At 50.8% G+C, this 20,285-nt stretch overlaps 1 protein-coding gene across 1 annotated transcript; it reads left to right on the top strand.

Annotated features, from left to right (window-relative positions):
- The first annotated feature begins 1,079 nt into the window (after nucleotides 1-1,079).
- LOC137915009 (SNF-related serine/threonine-protein kinase-like) lies at nucleotides 1,080-9,050 on the top strand. The gene is given in 8 exon segments (XM_068758488.1): nucleotides 1,080-1,135; nucleotides 3,526-3,738; nucleotides 5,605-5,739; nucleotides 6,846-7,044; nucleotides 7,134-7,237; nucleotides 7,406-8,088; nucleotides 8,664-8,733; nucleotides 8,735-9,050. Coding segments are annotated over 8 exon segments (1,776 nt in total).
- The last annotated feature ends 11,235 nt before the right edge of the window (nucleotides 9,051-20,285 follow it).

Here is a 20,285-nt window from a genome sequence, read left to right as displayed (position 1 = left end):
AAACACAAGCCTGTCAACACGATTGCTTCCAAGCTTCCTGTCCCACTTCGAGCCCCCGCTGGAAAACAGGCAACCGCAGAAGCATCATCAGAATGAAGAACATTGAAACCTGTTTGAAATATCAGTAATATTCTGATAAAACCCTGCTCAAGTATTCCTGAGTGTACCAACACCATGAACGCCCTGCCCCCCCCCCCCCCCCCTTACACAGGAGACAAATATTAAGTTTGATGCACCAGATTTTCTTGAGCACACTTCTAGCTTGTCCATATGTCATGCAGTATTTGATCCTCAGCCAATCAGAGCTTGACAAATCAGATTTAAGACGAGACGGTCAATGAAGACAGAAGTCTGTGGGAGACGGATAAAGCTTGAAATGCTGCAGAAAGAGCACAATGAGATGAAAGTGAAAACAATAATCACAGAAAGAAGGAACACAAATATTTGGTCCTTAGTGGCCGTCTCCATGTGAATAATGGATGCAGTAATTCTCATTGCTTTTCTCATTGGTACTCTAAATCAACATAATTTAGCAGCATTGGCTGGTATCAGATCTCCCTTCAGAGCTCACCAACTAACCGTCAGTTTCATTCTAAATTAATCAGTGAAATAATTCACGATAAAAATGAATGGTTTGTCATGGAATTGTCAGGCCTGGCCCAGATGGTGGAGCCCTGAAGTAGGAGGCAGAGGCGGAAGTAACAAATACCAAATTTATTACCAAAAAATAAAGGAAACGGAAACCAGAAACAACTAAGGCCTCTTCAATAAAAGTAACAACCAAGGGACCTACAAAGTAGCAACAGAACAGAGAAGGTACAACTAAGGAGAACCGCCAAACAAAAGGACAAAAGGACAAAAGCGTGGCGGGGCCAGAGGCAAAACCTGAAAGATACCCAACCGCGGAATCAACGACCAGGTCAGAGTAAACAAGGCGGAGCACGGGAGATTCACCGAGGACCAGGGAGCAGGCAAGGCGATAGGCGGACGGAGGACTTGGTGACGGCATGGATGATGATATCCGAGTACCCGGTGCTGGTGGGACCTGGGGTTTTATGGAGGCAGTGTAATCAGGGGTGATGTGGTGCAGCTGCTCCGGTCTCAGGCCATCGCCCGTGCTCCGTGCCGCCATCTGGTGGGCAAAAAGCGGAAACCCAGTTGGCGTACGTCTGGGACCCTGACAGGAATGACGAGAAGATTCTGAAAATCACAAGTGTGCAGCTTTTTGAGGCCAAGGCCAGAGGATATACAAAATGTGTGTAGAAAGTCAGCACCCCGAGACCAGCCCTAATCAGGACATTTTACTGTTAGGCATCGATAGAAGACATTCAGAAATGCGGGACACCCATCCCTACAGCCGTTCTGTTTCAGTCTGGATGACGGTACTGCCAGCCGAACCGTGGAACCTCGGTTCTCCAACAAAGAAAACGGAGTTTAATATGCCTCGGAAGTCCAACGCATTTTCAGAATTCAAACACACGAGAGGAGCCGAGGCGAACCGAAGGTGGAGTCTCCCCGAGTAGGTTCAGTGTGACTGGAGCAGAAACACTGCAGCTTTTTAGCTTCGTGTGCACGTTTGCTCTGAGTTATTCTTTTGGATCTAAACAAAGGCGGCAGTAAGACGCCTGAAAAAGAGGAAAGCAGAGAGAACAACTGTTGAATTAAAGGAGGAAATAATCCACAAATATGAAAATGGCGTCCGTGTCTCGGATCTGCTGCAGGGCGGGACTTTACTATAGAACAGCGTTTCCCAACCGGTGTGTTTTTCTAATATCACCTAATTAACACTGTCGGGTGTCCTGCTGTAATAAAGTGTTCGTGCCGCCCGTAGATCGCGCTTCAGACTTTGAAGTGAACGACAGGAGCTGGTTTCCGTCATTGTGAGCCAAAAAAAAGTCTGTTAAAGTCTAACGTGATTGGTCGAGATGTGTGTGTGGGCGTGTGCGTGTCCACAGCGAGCAGGGGGGGGGGGGGTTACGCACACGCAGCACAGCGAGCGGACGAAACGAAAGGGAGGCAGGGAGAGAGAGAACTTTAGACCAGAGACAAACGACGCGCTAGAAAGGGTGAGAGAAAAAAACGAGTGATAGAAAACGTAGAAAAATCTGGAGACATTTTAACGCGGTTGACACAAAGGCAAAATAAAATAAAGTAAGATCGTATCTTGAGGAGCCGCTTATCCAAAGAAGTGCAGACCCACTGAGCTGGTGGGAGTCCAGGTGTTCAGTCTACCCACGTCTCACACACGCAATGGCACGGAGACTGTCCCCCCAGAGAGAGTCTCCAAAACAGGACAGATGATAACAGAAAGGAGAAACAGGATCAGCCCCTCCAAGCTGAGCCACTCGGTTTCCTTTGATGCCAATCTTCAGTAAAACAGTAGAACTGTTACCTGATGCTGCTTTATCTTTTGCACTTTTTAATTTATGTTTTCTTGATGTGTTGTTTCAGATTTACATGCAGAGATTTGACCTTGTTCTCTGTGAGATGTGTTTGGTTTGGTTTTGTATTTTATATTATATAATATGTTTATTGTAGCTAGCAGTGCAAAGAGGATTTAAATAAAGACATTTAATAAACATTTGATATATTGCATGCTTTTACATTAGTAGCTAATTTTACACAATGCACATGATTTGGTATTAAATAAATTTTGTCAACAAAAAATCTGAGGAGCCACTTGGGAGCCAAAAGAACCGGCTCTCTTAAAAGAGCCGGAATTCCCATCACTACACTGAACTGAAACAAGATGGTGGTTTAAAGCTAAACTTTGCTGATCTTCCTTTGGACAGTTTCTGGTTATCTGTTGCCAAGGAGTTCCCCGTTCTAGCCAACAAAGCTATTCTGACATTGCTCCCGTTTTCAACCACATATCTGTGTGAGCTGAGCTTCTCAAGCTCGACGGCGATAAAAACTACAAACAGAGAGACTGAGGAAGAGCTTTGTGTGTGTCTTTCTACCATTACTGCAGGATATCCATTTTGTGTTCATCAAAACAGCCCCAGGTTTCCCACTAAGTGTAAATACATTAAAAAACTATATTATTAACTCTATATATTATAATAAAGCTCATCTAATATAATGTGTACTGTGTTAGAACGTCATTTTGTGTCATTTTGGTTCGTGGTGTGCCGCGGCTCAAAAAAGGTTGGGAAACGCTGTAATAGACCTTTTGGGCAGCCGGACAGTAAGGAGTTGCAGTAGTCCAGTCTGGAAGTCACAAACGCATGGACTATTTGTTCTGTATCTATTCGGGTTAGTAGGTGGACATGTCCAAACCATCAAAGTCTGGTCTCTCTGACCTTGTCTCCAACACGTCTAACCTTCACTGTCCCTCTTATTGTCTCATTTCTAATCCTGTCCAACCTGGTCCCTCCCAAGGAGAACCTCAGCATCTTCATCTCCTCCACTTCTAGCTCCGCCTCCTGTCCTTTCCTCAGATGTTCCACTGATGTTAACTTTCAGATGCCGATTCATCGTAATCATCTGTCCCTATCCCCTCCCTTGTCCCGTCCCTGATTTCAGTCTGATCGACCGTATGCTTCAGAGGGATCCAAAGCAACGCGCTTCATTGGAGGAGATCGAGAGCCATGCCTGGCTGCGGGGCGTTGACCCGTCCCCAGCGACCAAGTTCAGCACTCCACTGGTGTCCCATAAAAACCTCTCAGAGGAGGAACACGGCAGCATCATCCAGCGCATGGTCCTCGGAGACATCGCAGACCGAGAGGCCATAGTTGAGTAAGTTGTGCTGCATGTTCTTGTTGGACTTCTTTCCCTTCATGTTGAGCATCTAAACACTCCTAACATAATAAACTGCTTCAGCCTGAACGCCGGCCTGAACACCAAAAATGCAGTAAGATACGATTTGACAGCCTTCAATAATGACGACCATTTTTGGTCACACCCTCCTGCTGGACACTGGATTACTGTGGGTCAAAGATAGAGACGAGGAAGAGGAGGAAGACGAGTGCATCAACAACGAGAGAAGAGGGAATGGAAGCGTTTAGGACTGAGAGTAGAGACTCTGAATGTCGGGACGATGACGGGGAAAGCTAGAGAGCCGGTGAACATGAGGAGGAGGAGGAGGAGGAGGAGGAGGAGGAGGAGGAGGAGGAGGAGGAAGGTTGATGTGTGTCCAGGAGACCAGGAGGAAAGGAAGCAAGGCTAGAAGCTGAGGAGCAGGATTCAAGTTGTTCATAATGGAGGAGAGGAAAGAGGAATGGAGGAGGAGGAAGAGGAAGGAAGAGTTGGTGCAGAGTGTTCTAGAGGAGAAGGAGAAGTTCTTACGCTCCACAGGTAGGAGGTGAGTTAGAGGAGAAGGAGAAGTTCTTACGCTCCACAGGTAGGAGGTGAGTTAGAGGAGAAGGAGAAGTTCTTACGCTCCACAGGTAGGAGGTGAGTTAGAGGAGGAGGAGAAGTTCTTACGCTCCACAGGTAGGAGGTGAGTTAGAGGAGAAGGAGAAGTTCTTACGCTCCACAGGTAGGAGGTGAGTTAGAGGAGAAGGAGAAGTTCTTACGCTCTACAGGTAGGAGGTGAGTTAGAGGAGAAGGAGAAGTTCTTACGCTCCACAGGTAGGAGGTGAGTTAGAGGAGGAGAAGTTCTTACGCTCCACAGGTAGGAGGTGAGTTAGAGGAGGAGGAGAAGTTCTTACGCTCCACAGGTAGGAGGTGAGTTAGAGGAGAAGGAGAAGTTCTTACGCTCCACAGGTAGGAGGTGAGTTAGAGGAGAAGGAGAAGTTCTTACGCTCCACAGGTAGGAGGTGAGTTAGAGGAGAAGGAGAAGTTCTTACGCTCCACAGGTAGGAGGTGAGTTAGAGGAGGAGGAGAAGTTCTTACACTCCACAGGTAGGAGGTGAGTTAGAGGAGAAGGAGAAGTTCTTACGCTCCACAGGTAGGAGGTGAGTTAGAGGAGAAGGAGAAGTTCTTCTGCTCCACAGGTAGGAGGTCAGTTAGAGGAGGAGGAGAAGTTCTTCTGCTCCCAACCAGCATGTTGTCGTTCACCATTCTGAAGCTCCTCTTCCTGAGGTCTGTAACGTTGGTCGTTTTGCAGCAGTCGGTGGAATCATGCATTGTCTCTTTTCAAAACTCCATTCAATGTTGGATTGTCTTGCTTGCTTGAAAGAAGGTGTCCTGTTACTTAAAGGTGTCCTGTTACTTAAAGGCGTCCTGTTACTTAAAGAAGGCGTCCTGTTACTTAAAGAAGGCGTCCTGTTACTTAAAGAAGGCGTCCTGTTACTTAAAGAGGGTGTCCTCTTACTTAAAGAAGGCGTCCTGTTACTTAAAGAGGGCGTCCTGTTACTTAAAGAAGGTGTCCCGTTACTTATTGACTGACTTTACCAATAGATGAGCTTTTCTTTTAGGACCCTGAGTCTGGACGGTTTCCTCCGATGCTCCTTGTGTTTACCTGGGCAGCGCCCTGGAGGTAGACTGGCCCCTCTCCAGTCAGCAGTCCTCACGCCGTATTGTCTTCTGGGCCGGGAATTGAACCGTTGACCCTTCAGTTCCCAACTCACTAAGCCACTGCCACCCGATAGTAATTAAATAGATAATATGTTCTTTACTCGTATTCAATGTTCCTCATAAACTATACCTGTGTCCTTCCAGAGCGTTGGAGACCAACAAATACAACCACATAACAGCCACGTACTACCTGCTAGCAGAACGGATCCTCCGGGAGAAGCAGGAAAAGGACGTTCCCACCCGCTCCTCCAGCCCCAGCAACATCAAGGCACAATTCAGGTAAAGAACAGCGCAGGTCACAGCAGCCACGCGCACAGCTGCACGCTGCCATGGTAACCGAGCACACGCCCAGGCAGTGGCGGGCCGTGCACTTCACTCCTCGGCATTCGGTGATGTATTCTTGAATATATACCCCTCATAGTACCACGGCTGCAGAAATGATGTACAGAAACACACTTCGCAGTATTTGGTGTGGCATCACCTCAATCGTGTACAACACGGGCTATTTTCCGGAGCATTTAAAAATCAATAAACCTGCATCAGCAATTAAAACTTATCACTATACGCGGTACTGTCAAACTTACAAATAAAAGGGGATTTCAAATAATTTGTCCAAAAAGTTTGAATAAATCCACCAAGAATAGGAAAGCTTTAACAATTGTGTACACTAAATAGCGAAATTTCAGTTTAATGTAAGAAAGACAGTTTAGGTAGCTCATTGTGTGTGTGTGGGTGTGTGTGTGTGTGTGAAACCGTGGAGTGGAGATAGAAGTGTGTAGTGAGGGAAAAGGACGACTGGTATCCAATCACAGGACGCGTAAATGTCACGTTCAACGTGAGGCCAGCTAGAAGGCGGTACTGTCGCCAACTCGTGATCTGATTGGCTATCGCAACTATCTCTCAACTATATGTGCCCGTTTTATATATTTATATACATATATAGGGAGAATAGATGTAAAATTAAATTAACTTTTATCATAAATATGATCATGACTTCTGGTTATCTTAGGCCAGCAGAGGAGGCCTTGCTGGCCCCGACGGCCCACCACTGCACCTCGGTCGTTTTCACACTGGCCCAAGAGGACTCGGTTCGATTGGGGAGCTGAGAGTCCCAACGCTGCTGCATTTATAGTTTATGGAAGGTCTGCTTTCACACCGTGGTTTCTAACGCGAAGCGAACTCTCTGAGCGGCGTCACGTGGCTGAACTGGGCGCTCGTCCGACTCCCATCGAGTCTGCGAGCTCCTGATCGGGCCGGGACATCCCGAGTATTGATTATTGCACGTGTCACCCTGTATGCATCGTGACTAAAGGCATGTTTGAGCTTGGAAGACATCTACTCGGTGTCTCAGGTCTGGGTTGACCCGGTCCGTCTGACTCCTCCAGGCAGTCGTGGCCGACCAGGGTGGACATGCACCAGGACATCGAGGACAGCCTGGCTGCGTCCCCCATCTCCCACGGTGGAGGCCCCCAGTCCCCGGCCCGCAGCACGGAGAACCTGCTCAATGGACATCGCTCCAAAGGCTTGCTGGAGCTGGGTCGGCGAGAGGAAACGGCGAGCGACTCTCCGGGGCAGCCGGCACAGGTCCGCTCATCGGCATCACGCCGTGGTCGGTCGCACCCCCTGAATGATCCTAACACGAGTGCCTCGTCTTTTTGTTCATCTCCTATCAGGGTGCCTGTGCTGCCACCTCGGGCCCCGCTCCTGGTTCTGGTACCAGCAGGGCCCCCGCGCCGTCCACTTCAGCAGCAGCCAAGCAGAGGGCCTGCCTCTTCAGGTCAGCGGCGTGTTTGTGTCCGTTCTGGTTCTGGTTCTGGTTCTGGCTGATCCAGTTCCCGTCGAGCGTCCCGCGGGAACCCGCTAAAGAACCGCTGCACCGGAGATCGCCGTTCGTCTCGTCTCTTCTGGTCTGGTGGTTAAAGTCTCGCCAATCGTGTTTTTTCAGGGTGGAGGAAGACGAGGAGGAGGAGGAAGAGCAGGAGCCACCCCCCGTCCGGACGCAGGTGGTCCTGCGCCGTAAGCCTCCCTCCATCACCAACCGCCTCACGTCCAGGAAGAGCGCTCCAGTGCTCAAGCAGATCTTTGAGGAGGGGGAGTCGGACGATGACTTCGGCCTGGACGAGGGCCTGCCCCCCAAACTCAGCCGCCTCAGGATGAACATGGCGGGACACGCCACCAACCTGAGCGCCGGTACCGGGGCCTCCTCGTCCCCGGGGGCCACACAGAAGCGCTACCACCGGCGCAAAAGTCAGGGGAGGGGCTCCTCGTGTTCCAGCTCTGAGACCAGCGACGACGACTCCGAGAGTCACCGGAGGCGCCTGGACAAAGACTCCGGGTTTGGGTACAGCTGGAACCGGAGAGACAGCAGTGAGGGGCCGCCCGGCAGCCCGGGGGGGGGCAACGGGGGCAACGGGGGCGGCAGCAGCTCAGAGCCAAGCAAACCTCCTGGAGAGGGAGGGGGGACCTCTGGTCCAGACCGGGGAAGTCCTCCTGCTGGGGGTGGAAATGGAGGAGGCGGGGGAGGGGGGTGTAACAAAGGACAAGACAGCCCCTCCAGTTGTTGTAACAACAGCAGCATGACCAGCCCCTCCCTCCGTGCCCCGCCCCACACGACCAGCCCCTCCCTCCGTGCCCCGCCCCACACGACCAGCCCCTCCCTCCGTGCCCCGCCCCACACGACCAGCCCCTTCCTCCGTGCCCCGCCCCACACGACCAGCCCCTCCCTCCGTGCCCCGCCCCACACGACCAGCCCCTCCCTCCGCGCCCCGCCCCACACGACCAGCCCCTCCCTCCGTGCCCCGCCCCACACGACCAGCCCCTCCCTCCGTGCCCCGCCCCACACGAGCAGCCCCTCCCTCCGTGCCCCGCCCCACACGACCAGCCCCTTCCTCCGTGCCCCGCCCCACACGACCAGCCCCTCCCTCCGTGCCCCGCCCCACACGACCAGCCCCTCCCTCCGTGCCCCGCCCCACACGACCAGCCCCTCCCTCCGTGCCCCGCCCCACACGGCCAGCCCCTCCCTCCGTGTCCCGCCCCACACGAGCAGCCCCTTCCTCCGCGCCCCGCCCCACACGAGCAGCCCCTCCCTCCGCGCCCCGCCCCACACGGCCAGCCCCCCCTCCGCGCCCCGCCCCACACGCCCAGCCCCTCCCTCCGCGCCCCGCCCCACGCGGCCAGCCCCTCCCTCCGTGCCCCGCCCCACACGGCCAGCCGCAGCGCTGCGCTGGTGGAGAGCCTGAAGCTGATGAGTCTGTGCCTGCAACACCACCGCAGTGGGGGGGGGGCGCTTCATCATAGACCCCCGCAGCCTCTCAGGGGGAGAGATCCAGGAGAAATTAGCCTGGGGGGTGTGCATCAGCTCCACCGAGAGGCTGGACACCCTCCCCCTCCCCCCTCCCGCCCCGGCTCGCACCCATTCGGTGCAGCACCACCACCGCAGGGCGGGGGGGCACGGACGGGCCGGCAGGGACCCCCCCAGCAACCTGAGCGCTCTGCTTCAACTACCTCTGTGTGAGAAGACCATCTCTGTCAACATCCAGCGGGGGGGGGGCTGTACCTCGGCCCCGCCCAGCTGCTGCCGGGTCATCTAAGCTCCACCCACCTCTGTCCCCTCACACGCCGCTGCTCAGTGTGTCTGTCCAGTGTGGTCCCTCACGTCCCCCTCACCAGTTGTCCCGTCGTCTGACTTGTCCTCCATGCTTGTCTTCTCATGATGGACGGCGCAGGAGAAGACGTCGGGTAGACGTACGCGTCTTTACTCGCAGCAGAGTACTAGGTGCAAGAAAATATTTTTTTAAAGTACATTCTGAGTATAAGTATACGTAAATATTAGTAATTTATCAAGAATACTTTTAGGAGAAACGTTCATTTTGTGACGGACTGAGTTCATTTTAACGAATGAATGACGATAAATGTCTTTCTGTCCTCTCAAAATGACGACGTCCTCTTTTATTGTTCTCAAATGGAATGCTGACTTTCTGTCGGGCTCGTCTTTCTGTCCTTCCTGTTGAGCAGATACAAGGAGGAGGAGCTATATGTCATGTGACAAAGGGAATCAACCAACCACAGCAAACTTCTTAACAATATTGTTTTTGACTGCGTCATTGTGATGAACGAAAACGCTCCAAATGCCACATTTAAGGGTTGTCCTGTCCTGCTTGTGTCCTCCCTTGCCCTGTCCTGCTTGTGTCCTCCCTTGTCCTGTCCTGCTTGTGTCCTCCCTTGTCCTGTCCTGTTTGTGTCCTCCCTTGTCCTGTCCTGTTTGTGTCCTCCCTTGCCCTGTCCTGCTTGTGTCCTCGTGTGGTTAGCGAACAGGGTGTCGGCACACTCGTCCTCCGGTGCTCTCTGGGAGTGTCTCCTGATGTCTTTGTTCCGTCGTCTCTTTAAGCCGCGGTTTGTTAAACCCTTTAAACGCCAGCTTGGTGACCGGGACGTGGCCCTTACTGCTGACCCTTACTGCTGACCCTTACTGCTGACCCTTACTGCTGGCCCTTACTGCTGACCCTTACTGCTGACCCTTACTGCTGACCCTTACTGCTGGCCCTTACTGCTGACCCTTACTGCTGACCCTTACTGCTGGCCCTTACTGCTGGCCCTTACTGCTGGCCCTTACTGTTGACCCTTACTGCTGGCCCTTACTGCTGGCCCTTACTGCTGGCCCTTACTGCTGGCCCTTACTGCTGACCCTTACTGCTGACCCTTACTGCTGACCCTTACTGCTGACCCTTACTGCTGGCCCTTACTGCTGACCCTTACTGCTGACCCTTACTGCTGACCCTTACTGCTGACCCTTACTGCTGACCCTTACTGCTGGCCCTTACTGCTGACCCTTACTGCTGACCCTTACTGCTGGCCCTTACTGCTGGCCCTTACTGCTAGCCGTTACTGCTGGCCCTTACTGCTGGCCCTTACTGCTGGCCCTTACTGCTAGCCGTTACTGCTGGCCCTTACTGCTGGCCCTTACTGCTGACCCTTACTGCTGACCCTTACTGCTGGCCGCTCTTAGAGGACGCTGCTCGTCTGGAGAAACTACAACAAGCCGCTCTGATTCTGCAAACTGGCAGAATATCAATAAAACGACGTTCATTTCTTTCTATTTTTGATCCTTTCTGACCTAAATTTCATTGAATGCGTTTCTGAACCCCGACTCTGATGCTGTTGCTGTTTCTCATCGTCACGGCGACCCCCTCGTGTTTCCTTCTGGACAACTGGAGGGTTCCATCGAACCTCGTCCAATCAGCTGTCTGATGGGCCCGATGTCCCCAGGCGTGTTGCTCCTCATGCTCAGTGATCAGGGAGATTCAGTCGGTTCTTAGACTAGAATAGAAAGCCGTTATCGTCATGGCGTAGCGGCTACACAATGAGATTAGCAGCGCTGCTCCGTCTGGGGTCGAATAACGGCATCAAAGTCAAGTAATAGAAGACTAAGACGACGTCCTAGATCCGTCCTTTCAGCTGGGTCCCGTGTCCCCCGGCGCCCCACTGGGTTGGTCTCGGTGTTCTGGTGCGCTCTGCTTCGGACGCCTACCGTGCGTGGCTGAAGTGTGTCCACTTGTATCAGTATGTATATAGAATATGTTAAAGTAAAGTTTATTTTTAAAGCGTGTACATTTATTGTGTGATCTGATGGTCGGCTTGTTAAAGGAAAGGCGTGTTCAACGGTGGAAGCTGGCGGGTGCGGCGGGTGAAGCGGCAAAGTTCAGATGGGATTTTTTAAGGGCATTGGCAATAAGTTCTATTGTGTGTTGCAGCTATCTGTACAGCTCTACTTTCTAAACGGCCACATTGGACTAAAGAAAAAAGGACGCTGTTTTTAACGTTTTACTTCTCTTTGATTGTTGTCTGAGCTTTCCTTTGAAGACAAAGTGTAAATATGGTGCTCTTCATGTAGAACAGCGGGTTGCTAGCTGTACGCTAATCTAGCCTTATGATGATAGAAGTACACGAGCAGGTTCTGTTCACGCCGCCGGCCGTCTCTCTCGGATGTATCCAGATGTGCGTGTTTCAATGTTTGACGTTCAGAGTCGACCACAGAAATGTTGCTGGACCAAAAAACACCAGGGGGAGGGGAGCGAGAAATACTCTGTGTATTATTCTGTAGTTGATACCTGTTGTCAGAAGTTACATATAACTATGGTAATATCCAAAATAAATGTGGACTGTCTCCCTTGTGTGTCCCCTTCTTTGTCTCCCACTGGCTGGTTATCCGGGACCGGAAGGATTTGTCTTCATGGAGTCGGTTTGAACGACCGTATTTATTCGTGTGACTCTCGGTGTGTCCGGAGGAGGAGGAGGAAGAGGAAGAGTGAACGTGCTGCTGCAGAGGTCACCCCACGGGCTGGGGGTCAGCGACGCTCTGGAGCCGCTCTGTCTCTTCACTGGAGTCGGAGACGAACCTGTGACCATCTCGCTGTGAGGCAACAGCGCTTACCACTGCGCCACCGGGCCGCCTAAAGCACGCAATCAACCTTAGTGATCCCTGACTGTTTTGACTAATCGGTCTAAAAACACAAGTATTTACCGCTACTACGTAAATACATAGACAAAAATATACAAGAATTTCTTAAGCCATAACGTCCGTTTTGTTTGCGGGACGCCAATGTTGTTTAGGTCACAAGGCATTCTGGGTGTATATAATCATTTGGTCAAATTGATAAATGGCAATAATTAATCTGACCTGTGACCAGTTCTTATTGGGCGGATCCTCGAGGGGTCCGATGATGTTTGGAGGTTCTGCTGCTGACGCCCGACAGACGTGTGTCTGTTTATAAATGATAAATGTCCTTCATCGACCATGAAGGACATTTATCTTCTCATTTTACTTCACTTATTTTATTGTATCAATCAATTCCTTACATCTGGTGAATTACTTTTCCTCCATTCCTTTGTAATTATTTTTAATGCTGTAATTCAAAGTATATGGAAAAAGTACTTTTAATCTGAAGTTATGTTTGTGTGAGTTTTTCCTACTATAATATTTTCTGGTTTAAAGTCCAATTTCTCTCCAAATGTGAAATCTGTCCTTTGAAGTACTTCTTTCCAGTAAGATTGTGTTGTTTTTGCATGCATAACGAATATGTACATAGTCTGCATTTTTCTCCCCACAGTTCCTACAACGTTTACTATTTGCCCCCTTATGTCTTTATATCTGGTGTCAAGAATACAAAAAAATACTCACAAAAACCAACAATGGATCCTGATGTCTTGGCTAACTATCGGCCAATTTCAAACTGCATTCCTGTCGAAGCTTTTAGAGCACATATGTTAAAGTCAAGGCCCGGGGGCCACATCAGGCCCGCGAGAAGGTTTTCTCCGGCCCCTGGGATGATATTGATTTATTATTGGAACCGGCCCGCAGTAAGCCGGCAGCCTGCGGATCTTTTACACGCACCAATACTACATTTCCCACAATGCAACGGTGACGCACCGAGCAGTCGGCCGCTTCAATTCAATATTTATTAACGCAGCAGTCGTTAGCATAACGGTAAAGTTAACTTTCACACTGAGAACCGGGGGTTTCAGACAAGGTGGGGGTCGGAGTTCATGTTCATGGAGGAAGCTGGAGAACCTGCGTGTCTTCTGTGTGGAGGAAGTGAGGCGGTACTGAAAGAGTATAATCTGAGACATTATGAAACGAAACACGGACAAAAACAAGAATACGGACACGGAACAAAGGCTACAGAAGGTTGAGGAATTAAAACGAGGCCTCAGATCTCAACAGGCTCTGTTCAGAAAAGCCAAATCACAAATCAGGCTGTTGTCAAGGGCAGTTTTATTCTGGCTGAAGAGATCGCTAAATCAGCCCGGCCATTTACAGACGGGGATTTCATCAAGAAATGAATGCTTAAAGTTTGTGACGTAGTTTCCCCTGAAAAAAAGAAACTCTTTAAACGTGAGCCTGAGCAGGAACACCGTTCAGAGCGAATAGACCAGTCGATCAATAGATCAATCTAAAGAGCAGCTTGACTATATGCGGCCATTTTAACATTTATCAATGAGCATTCGATCAGTCCGGCCCTCGGCTTGTAGCTACATGTTTTATTTGGCCCTCTGTCCATTTGACTTTGACCCCCCTGCTTTACAACATCAGAATGTCCTTTTCTGCAATATCAAATATCAAGCTCATTAGTGTTCACATATCTAATCCTTATGAATAAAGGATAAAATAATTATTGCACTGTTCTCTGTAAATGTGTTATTCACAGTATACATAACTTTATAATGATGCCATTATCCTTTGTTCCTCTGCATTAGAGCAGTTTCAAAGAAACATGGCCAACCCGACAACCTTAATACATTTCTTTCTCAGTGCACATGAGCATGAATACCTCGAGTTTCTTCCGGGTCAAAGTGCTCCCGGGTCTGCTTTAGGTTTTGGATTTCACTGTTGAGAAACGTCTCTCACAGCCGACTGGACAGTGTTACTAGCAACTCAGTTAGCAGCGTCTCGTTCAAAGTGTTTACCACACACGGAAACATTTTTGCCCATTTTCACCGGAATATTACCACGAAAAATACACTTTATGCAGTGAAAATGCAGCAGGTAGCGGGGTCGACCCTCAGAGCGCAGACACACGTGCACGTTCTCCCGGCTTGATGTTAAACCGGGGGAGATTTCTTCCAGACGAGTTTCAGGAGGTGATTACAGACCTACCCAAACTGCGCAGGATTGACTGGATCAGGGGTCAGGAACCTATGGCTCGGGAGCCAGATGTGGCTCTTTTGATGGCTGCATCTGGCTCGCAGACAAATCTTGGATTATAAAAAAAATTGTTCTGTTTCAATCTTTGTAATGTGCATGTGTGAACCGGCGACGAGAAAGCCGGTTCGCTATGAGGCAGCGATCAGGAAGTCCGGCTTACAAACGGCGTTCTGCTCACTGGGAAAGGGACAAACGGTGATTGATAGCGGGTCGATCTGCGTTCAGAAACAGTCAAAGCAGTCATTTCAGTAGGTAAGTAACATGCATGTCGTTGTGTCTGTATCTATCTATCCATCTATCGCCTAGGCAACGCAGATGAGGCAGCGACACTGTTCAAGTGGGGTTGCTGTATTTCGCTGTCGAAAATAGCAGTCGATGTGCAAAAGTGTCCGCCCAACGGCCGGTTGTGAGATCAGGAAGTAAACTTCCCTCGTTTTAATCGCGTTGTCGGCTCGCTAACTCTAGAAACCCTTTGGAGAAGATGGCTGAAAGAAAAAAAGACGAGGAGAATCGTACTTTTCACTTTGTTTTAGTTTTAGTGCAGCATTAATGGTAAGAAATATCCATCGTTGGTTAGAAACAGCATAACAATGTTATTACAAAGAATTCAGAGACTTATTGGCCTTTAAAAGTGTCATTACATAAAATGCACACATTTACTTGTATTTAGTTTTAAACATATTTTATGGCTCTCCCAGAATTACATTTAAAAATATTTGGTGTTCATGGCTCTCCCAGCCAAAAAGGTTCCCGACCCCTGGACTGGATGGTTTATTTTGCTGTTCATCCATGTGAAGGCGTTACGGTGCCTTACATGAGAATAAGGAGGAAACTCGGCCTTCATCCAGCCATGGTAAGTCATATCAATATTATAAACACACTATGACAATGTTTCCATGGTTACTTCTGATTATTGTGCAAATAAATAATGGTGTGTGTTTATTCTCTTTTAAGCAGCCACCAGAAAACAGGATCTGGATGAAGCCCCTTGTCCCCCTGTCCCCCTGTCCCCCTGTCCCCTGTCCTGTACATCATTGTCCTCGTTCCTCGCCCTCTGCCTGATTATGCCTATAAAACATTGCACAACCTGCTATATTATATTACCATTTTGGGAACATTTAAGCTCATAGAATACATTCAAAAATGTATTAAACATATATGTGTTAATTTATGTACAGCAATTCTTTTTTTTACTTCATAGTCATTCCCAACAGACACAAAAATTCAATGCATCACACATGATGTGGTTCAGATACCGCTGCCTGCCATTAAACACTTGTCCAGTAGGGGGTTTCGTGAGCACCATTACTACTTGCCCCCAGTCCACCCAGACTGGACCTGATTATGTCTGAGAGTCTCATGAAGAGGTCAACATAAAATGGTTGTAACGTGCTAGAAATGGACTGTTGTGACTGTTAATGCTCATTTGTCACATTCTGCAGCGTTTGTAGAGCAAAAATGAAGAATGATTTTCAGTTCCACATTATTTCAATTTTATTCACAGTTTACTTATTTTAAATGTATGTATTTTATTACCACATAATTGTATTCATCAGAAATTCAGTTCAATATTTTTGGATTTCAGATTTTGCGAATATTGACTTATATATTTGTTCTTGAAGCAACTTTATTTGTTCTAATTGCTCGCCTGTTCAGTGTTTCCACGAACCCAAGTTACCTGAGATACCTGTATGAGATAAAGCAACGTCCTTCAGATGATCACGCGTTTATTTTACAGGGTTTTATCCTGTTAAACTATCAGCGGACCTGATTTAGTTATTGAACACAAATCAAACCAAGACTCGAAATGAAAGTGTATATTAATATTTAAACGGGCCCCGGGCCCCTGTGTCCTGGGGAAACCCGGATCCAGAATGAGCGTCCGGACCCAGCGCTCCTCCTGCCGGCCTTTTCAGACATAACCAACCGATCGTGACGGGAACCCCTTTCGGCTTCTGCAGGCATAACTAATCAATTGTGGTCCGTCGATCACTCGTCCTGGATTCACTATTTGTTGTTTTCAAATATTTATGAGCCCAAAATAAAGGCTTTTACAATAATATATCTTCAACACGGAGCTTTCCAGTTTCAGACGTTTAAATGAAAGGAACAGAAACAGAAACATTTGTAGCGACGGGACACGATCAAAGCGAAATGACGCCGGTTGTTGTGACGTCATCTGCGACTATAAAAGACGCCTTCCCGCGGGCGGCTTTCATTCGTTGACTCTTTGAGGTGGAGGGCGGACGCGGAGGGACCCGGACCAGGACCCGGACCCGGAGGGACCCAGACCCAGACCCGGACCCAGACGCGGACGCGGAGGGACCCAGACCCGGACCCGGACCCGGACGCGGAGGGACCCAGAACCGGACCCGGAGGGACCCGGACCCGGAGGGACCCGGACCTGGACCCGGACCCGGAGGGACCCGGACCTGGACCCGGACCCGGAGGGACCCGGACCCGCACCTGCAGACGCAGCGACAGGAAACCTTCATTTAGTAACTTTTCTTGAGAATATCTTCATCAAAGATTTCTTCTTCTTCTTGAAGACAACTTTTCATGACTTTGTCTTTCGTTTAGGAGAAAATCTACGAACACGGTAAGTGCAAGTTTCAATTTAATCAAACGTAATTTCTCCATTCCAGTATTTTGAGAGTCTTGGAGTAAGAATTAGCAAGTAGAGGAGATAATTTCTGAGTCAATTGTAGGTATGTGTGTTGGATGTAGAGGTGCTAATGCTAATGCTAAGGCTAAAACTGCCGTTGGGCCCCGTCAGTTGAGCCGGTAGCTTTTATCCGGTTATCCATCCCTTCTAATTCAGTATTTTGAGAATCTTAGAGCAATAATTAGCAAGTAGAGAAGGTCACTTCTGAGGAAATGCTTGCTGTAGAGGAGCTAATGCTAATGCTAAAGCTAAAACTGCCGTTTGGCCCCGGCGGTTGAGTCAATAACGTGTGATTAAGGTAAGATATTGTATGGATTAAGGGTGATGCTAAACTAATCCGCTATGTTTAATGTGAATTAAGGTCTGGTCAACGTACAATAATTTAGAAAATTAAAAAAATCTTCCAGTTCAGAGAAGCGAATCTGATTAAAGCAGAAACTGTTATTGATCCTGTTATCAGGAGACGCTGGAGAATCTTCTGTCTCTGCAGAAATGAAGCAGACCGTTTGTTTCTGTTAAAAATCACGGGACAGAATTTCTGTAGGACGTTGGAGAGTGTCTTTCTGCTCTAACCCACTCGGATTTAACAACAACAACAACAACTTTGGTGTCCTCTTTGAGCTCAGCCTCGGCGTCCCACTGACGGGCAGCGTCACGGTTACGGCTGAGCTCCGGAACGCGAGCCGATAATTCCCCCAGTGGGCGTATGTGACGACGTCTCCGGGTAGATGTCCTTTGAGGACCGCTGTGGAGCGCCGTCTCCAGGTAGATGTCCTATGAGGACGACTGTGGAGCGCCGTCTCCAGGTACATGTCCTTTGAGGACGGCTGTGGAGCGCCGTCTCCAGGTACATGTCCTTTGGGAATGACTGTGGAGCGCCGTCTCGAGGTACATGTCCTTTTAGGACCGCTGTGGAGCGCCGTCTCCAGGTACATGTCCTTTGGGAATGACTGTGGAGCGCCGTCTCGAGGTACGTCTCCTTTGAGGACGGCTGTGGAGCGCCGTCTCCAGGTACATGTCCTTTGAGGACGGCTGTGGAGCGCCGTCTCCAGGTACATGTCCTTTGAGGACGGCTGTGGAGCGCCGTCTCCAGGTACATGTCCTTTGAGGACGGCTGTGGAGCGCCGTCTCCAGGTACATGTCCTTTGAGGACGGCTGTGGAGCGCCGTCTCCAGGTACATGTCCTTTGAGGACGGCTGTGGAGCGCCGTCTCCAGGTACATGTCCTTTGAGGACGGCTGTGGAGCGCCGTCTCCAGGTACATGTCCTTTGAGGACGGCTGTGGAGCGCCGTCTCCAGGTACATGTCCTTTGAGGACGGCTGTGGAGCGCCGTCTCCAGGTACATGTCCTTTGAGGACGGCTGTGGAGCGCCGTCTCCAGGTACATGTCCTTTGAGGACGACTGTGGCGCGACGTCTCCGGGTAGCTGTGCTTTGAGGACCGCGGTGGAGCGACGTCTCCGGGTAGCTGTGCTTTGAGGACCGCGGTGGAGCGCCGTCTCCAGGTAGATGTCCTTTTAGGACCGCTGTGGCGCGCCGTCTCCAGGTACATGTCCTTTGGGAATGACTATGGAGCGCGGTCTCCGGGTACATGTCCTTTGGGAATGACTATGGGGCGCTGTCTCCAGGTAAATGTCCTTTGAGGACCGCTGTGGCGCGCCGTCTCGAGGTAGATGTCCTTTGAGGACCGTTGTGAAGCGCCGTCCGTGGGGTAGATGTCCCCTGAGGACCACTTTGGAGCGACGTCTGACGGCCACGGGGTAGATGTCCCCTGAAGATGACTGTGGAGCGACGGCGCGGGTAGCTGTGGTTTGAGTACCGCTGTGGAGCGCCGTCTCGAGGTAGATGTCCTTTGAGAACCGTTGTGTAGCGCCGTCCGTGGGGTAGATGTCCCCTGAGGACCAGTTTGGAGCGACGTCTGACGGCCGCGGGGTAGATGTCCCCTGAAGACGACTGTGGAGCGACGGCGCGGGTAGCTGTGGTTTGAGTACCACTGTGGAGCGACGGCCGCGGGGTAGATGTCCCCTGAGGAGCACTGTGAAGCGACGTCTCCAGGGTAGATGTCCCCTGAGGACCGCTGTGGAGCGACGTCCGCAGGTAGCTGTGCTTTGAGGACGACTGTGGAGCGACGTCTCCAGGTAGATGTCCTCTGAGGACCGCGGTGGAGCGCCTTCTCGAGGTAGATGTCCTTTTAGGACTGCTGTGGAGCGCCGTCTCCAGGTAGATGTCCTTTGAGGACGACTGTGGAGCGCCGTCTCCAGGTAGATGTCCTTTGAGGACGACTGTGGAGCGCCGTCTCCAGGTAGATGTCCTTTGAGGACCGCTGTGGAGCGCCGTCTCGAGGTAGATGTCCGTTGAGGACCGCTGTGGAGCGCCGTCTCGAGGTAGATGTCCTTTGAGGACCGTTGTGGCGCGCCGTCCGTGGGGTAGATGTCCCCTGAGGACCAGTTTGGAGCGACGTCTGACGGCCGCAGGGTAGATGTCCCCTGAAGACGACTGTGGAGCGACGGCGCGGGTAGCTGTGGTTTGAGTACCACTGTGGAGCGACGGCCGCGGGGTAGATGTCCCCTGAGGAGCACTGTGAAGCGACGTCTCCAGGGTAGATGTCCCCTGAGGACCGCTGTGGAGCGACGTCCGCAGGTAGCTGTGCTTTGAGGACGACTGTGGAGCGACGTCTCCAGGTAGATGTCCTCTGAGGACCGCGGTGGAGCGCCTTCTCGAGGTAGATGTCCTTTTAGGACTGCTGTGGAGCGCCGTCTCCAGGTAGATGTCCTTTGAGGACGACTGTGGAGCGCCGTCTCCAGGTAGATGTCCTTTGAGGACCGCTGTGGAGCGCCGTCTCGAGGTAGATGTCCGTTGAGGACCGCTGTGGAGCGCCGTCTCGAGGTAAATGTCCTTTGAGGACCGTTGTGGCGCGCCGTCCGTGGGGTAGATGTCCCCTGAGGACCACTTTGGAGCGACGTCTGACGGCCGCGGGGTAGATGTCCCCTGAAGATGACTGTGGAGCGACGGCGCGGGTAGCTGTGGTTTGAGTACCGCTGTGGAGCGCCGTCTCGAGGTAGATGTCCTTTGAGAACCGTTGTATAGCGCCGTCCGTGGGGTAGATGTCCCCTGAGGACCAGTTTGGAGCGACGTCTGACGGCCGCGGGGTAGATGTCCCCTGAAGACGACTGTGGAGCGACGGCGCGGGTAGCTGTGGTTTGAGTACCACTGTGGTGCGACGGCCGCGGGGTAGATGTCCCCTGAGGAGCACTGTGAAGCGACGTCTCCAGGGTAGATGTCCCCTAAGGACCGCTGTGGAGCGACGTCCGCAGGTAGCTGTGCTTTGAGGACGACTGTGGAGCGACGTCTCCAGGTAGATGTCCTCTGAGGACCACGGTGGAGCGCCGTCTCCAGGTACATGTCCTTTTAGGACCGCTGTGGAGCGCCGTCTCCAGGTAGATGTCTTCAGAGGACCGCGG

Source organism: Brachionichthys hirsutus, unplaced genomic scaffold (genome assembly GCF_040956055.1).
Source record: "Brachionichthys hirsutus isolate HB-005 unplaced genomic scaffold, CSIRO-AGI_Bhir_v1 contig_479, whole genome shotgun sequence".
NCBI lineage: Eukaryota > Metazoa > Chordata > Actinopteri > Lophiiformes > Brachionichthyidae > Brachionichthys > Brachionichthys hirsutus.
The sequence above is the reverse complement of the archived record's forward strand: the minus strand, read 5'-3'. Positions and strand labels throughout refer to the sequence as shown.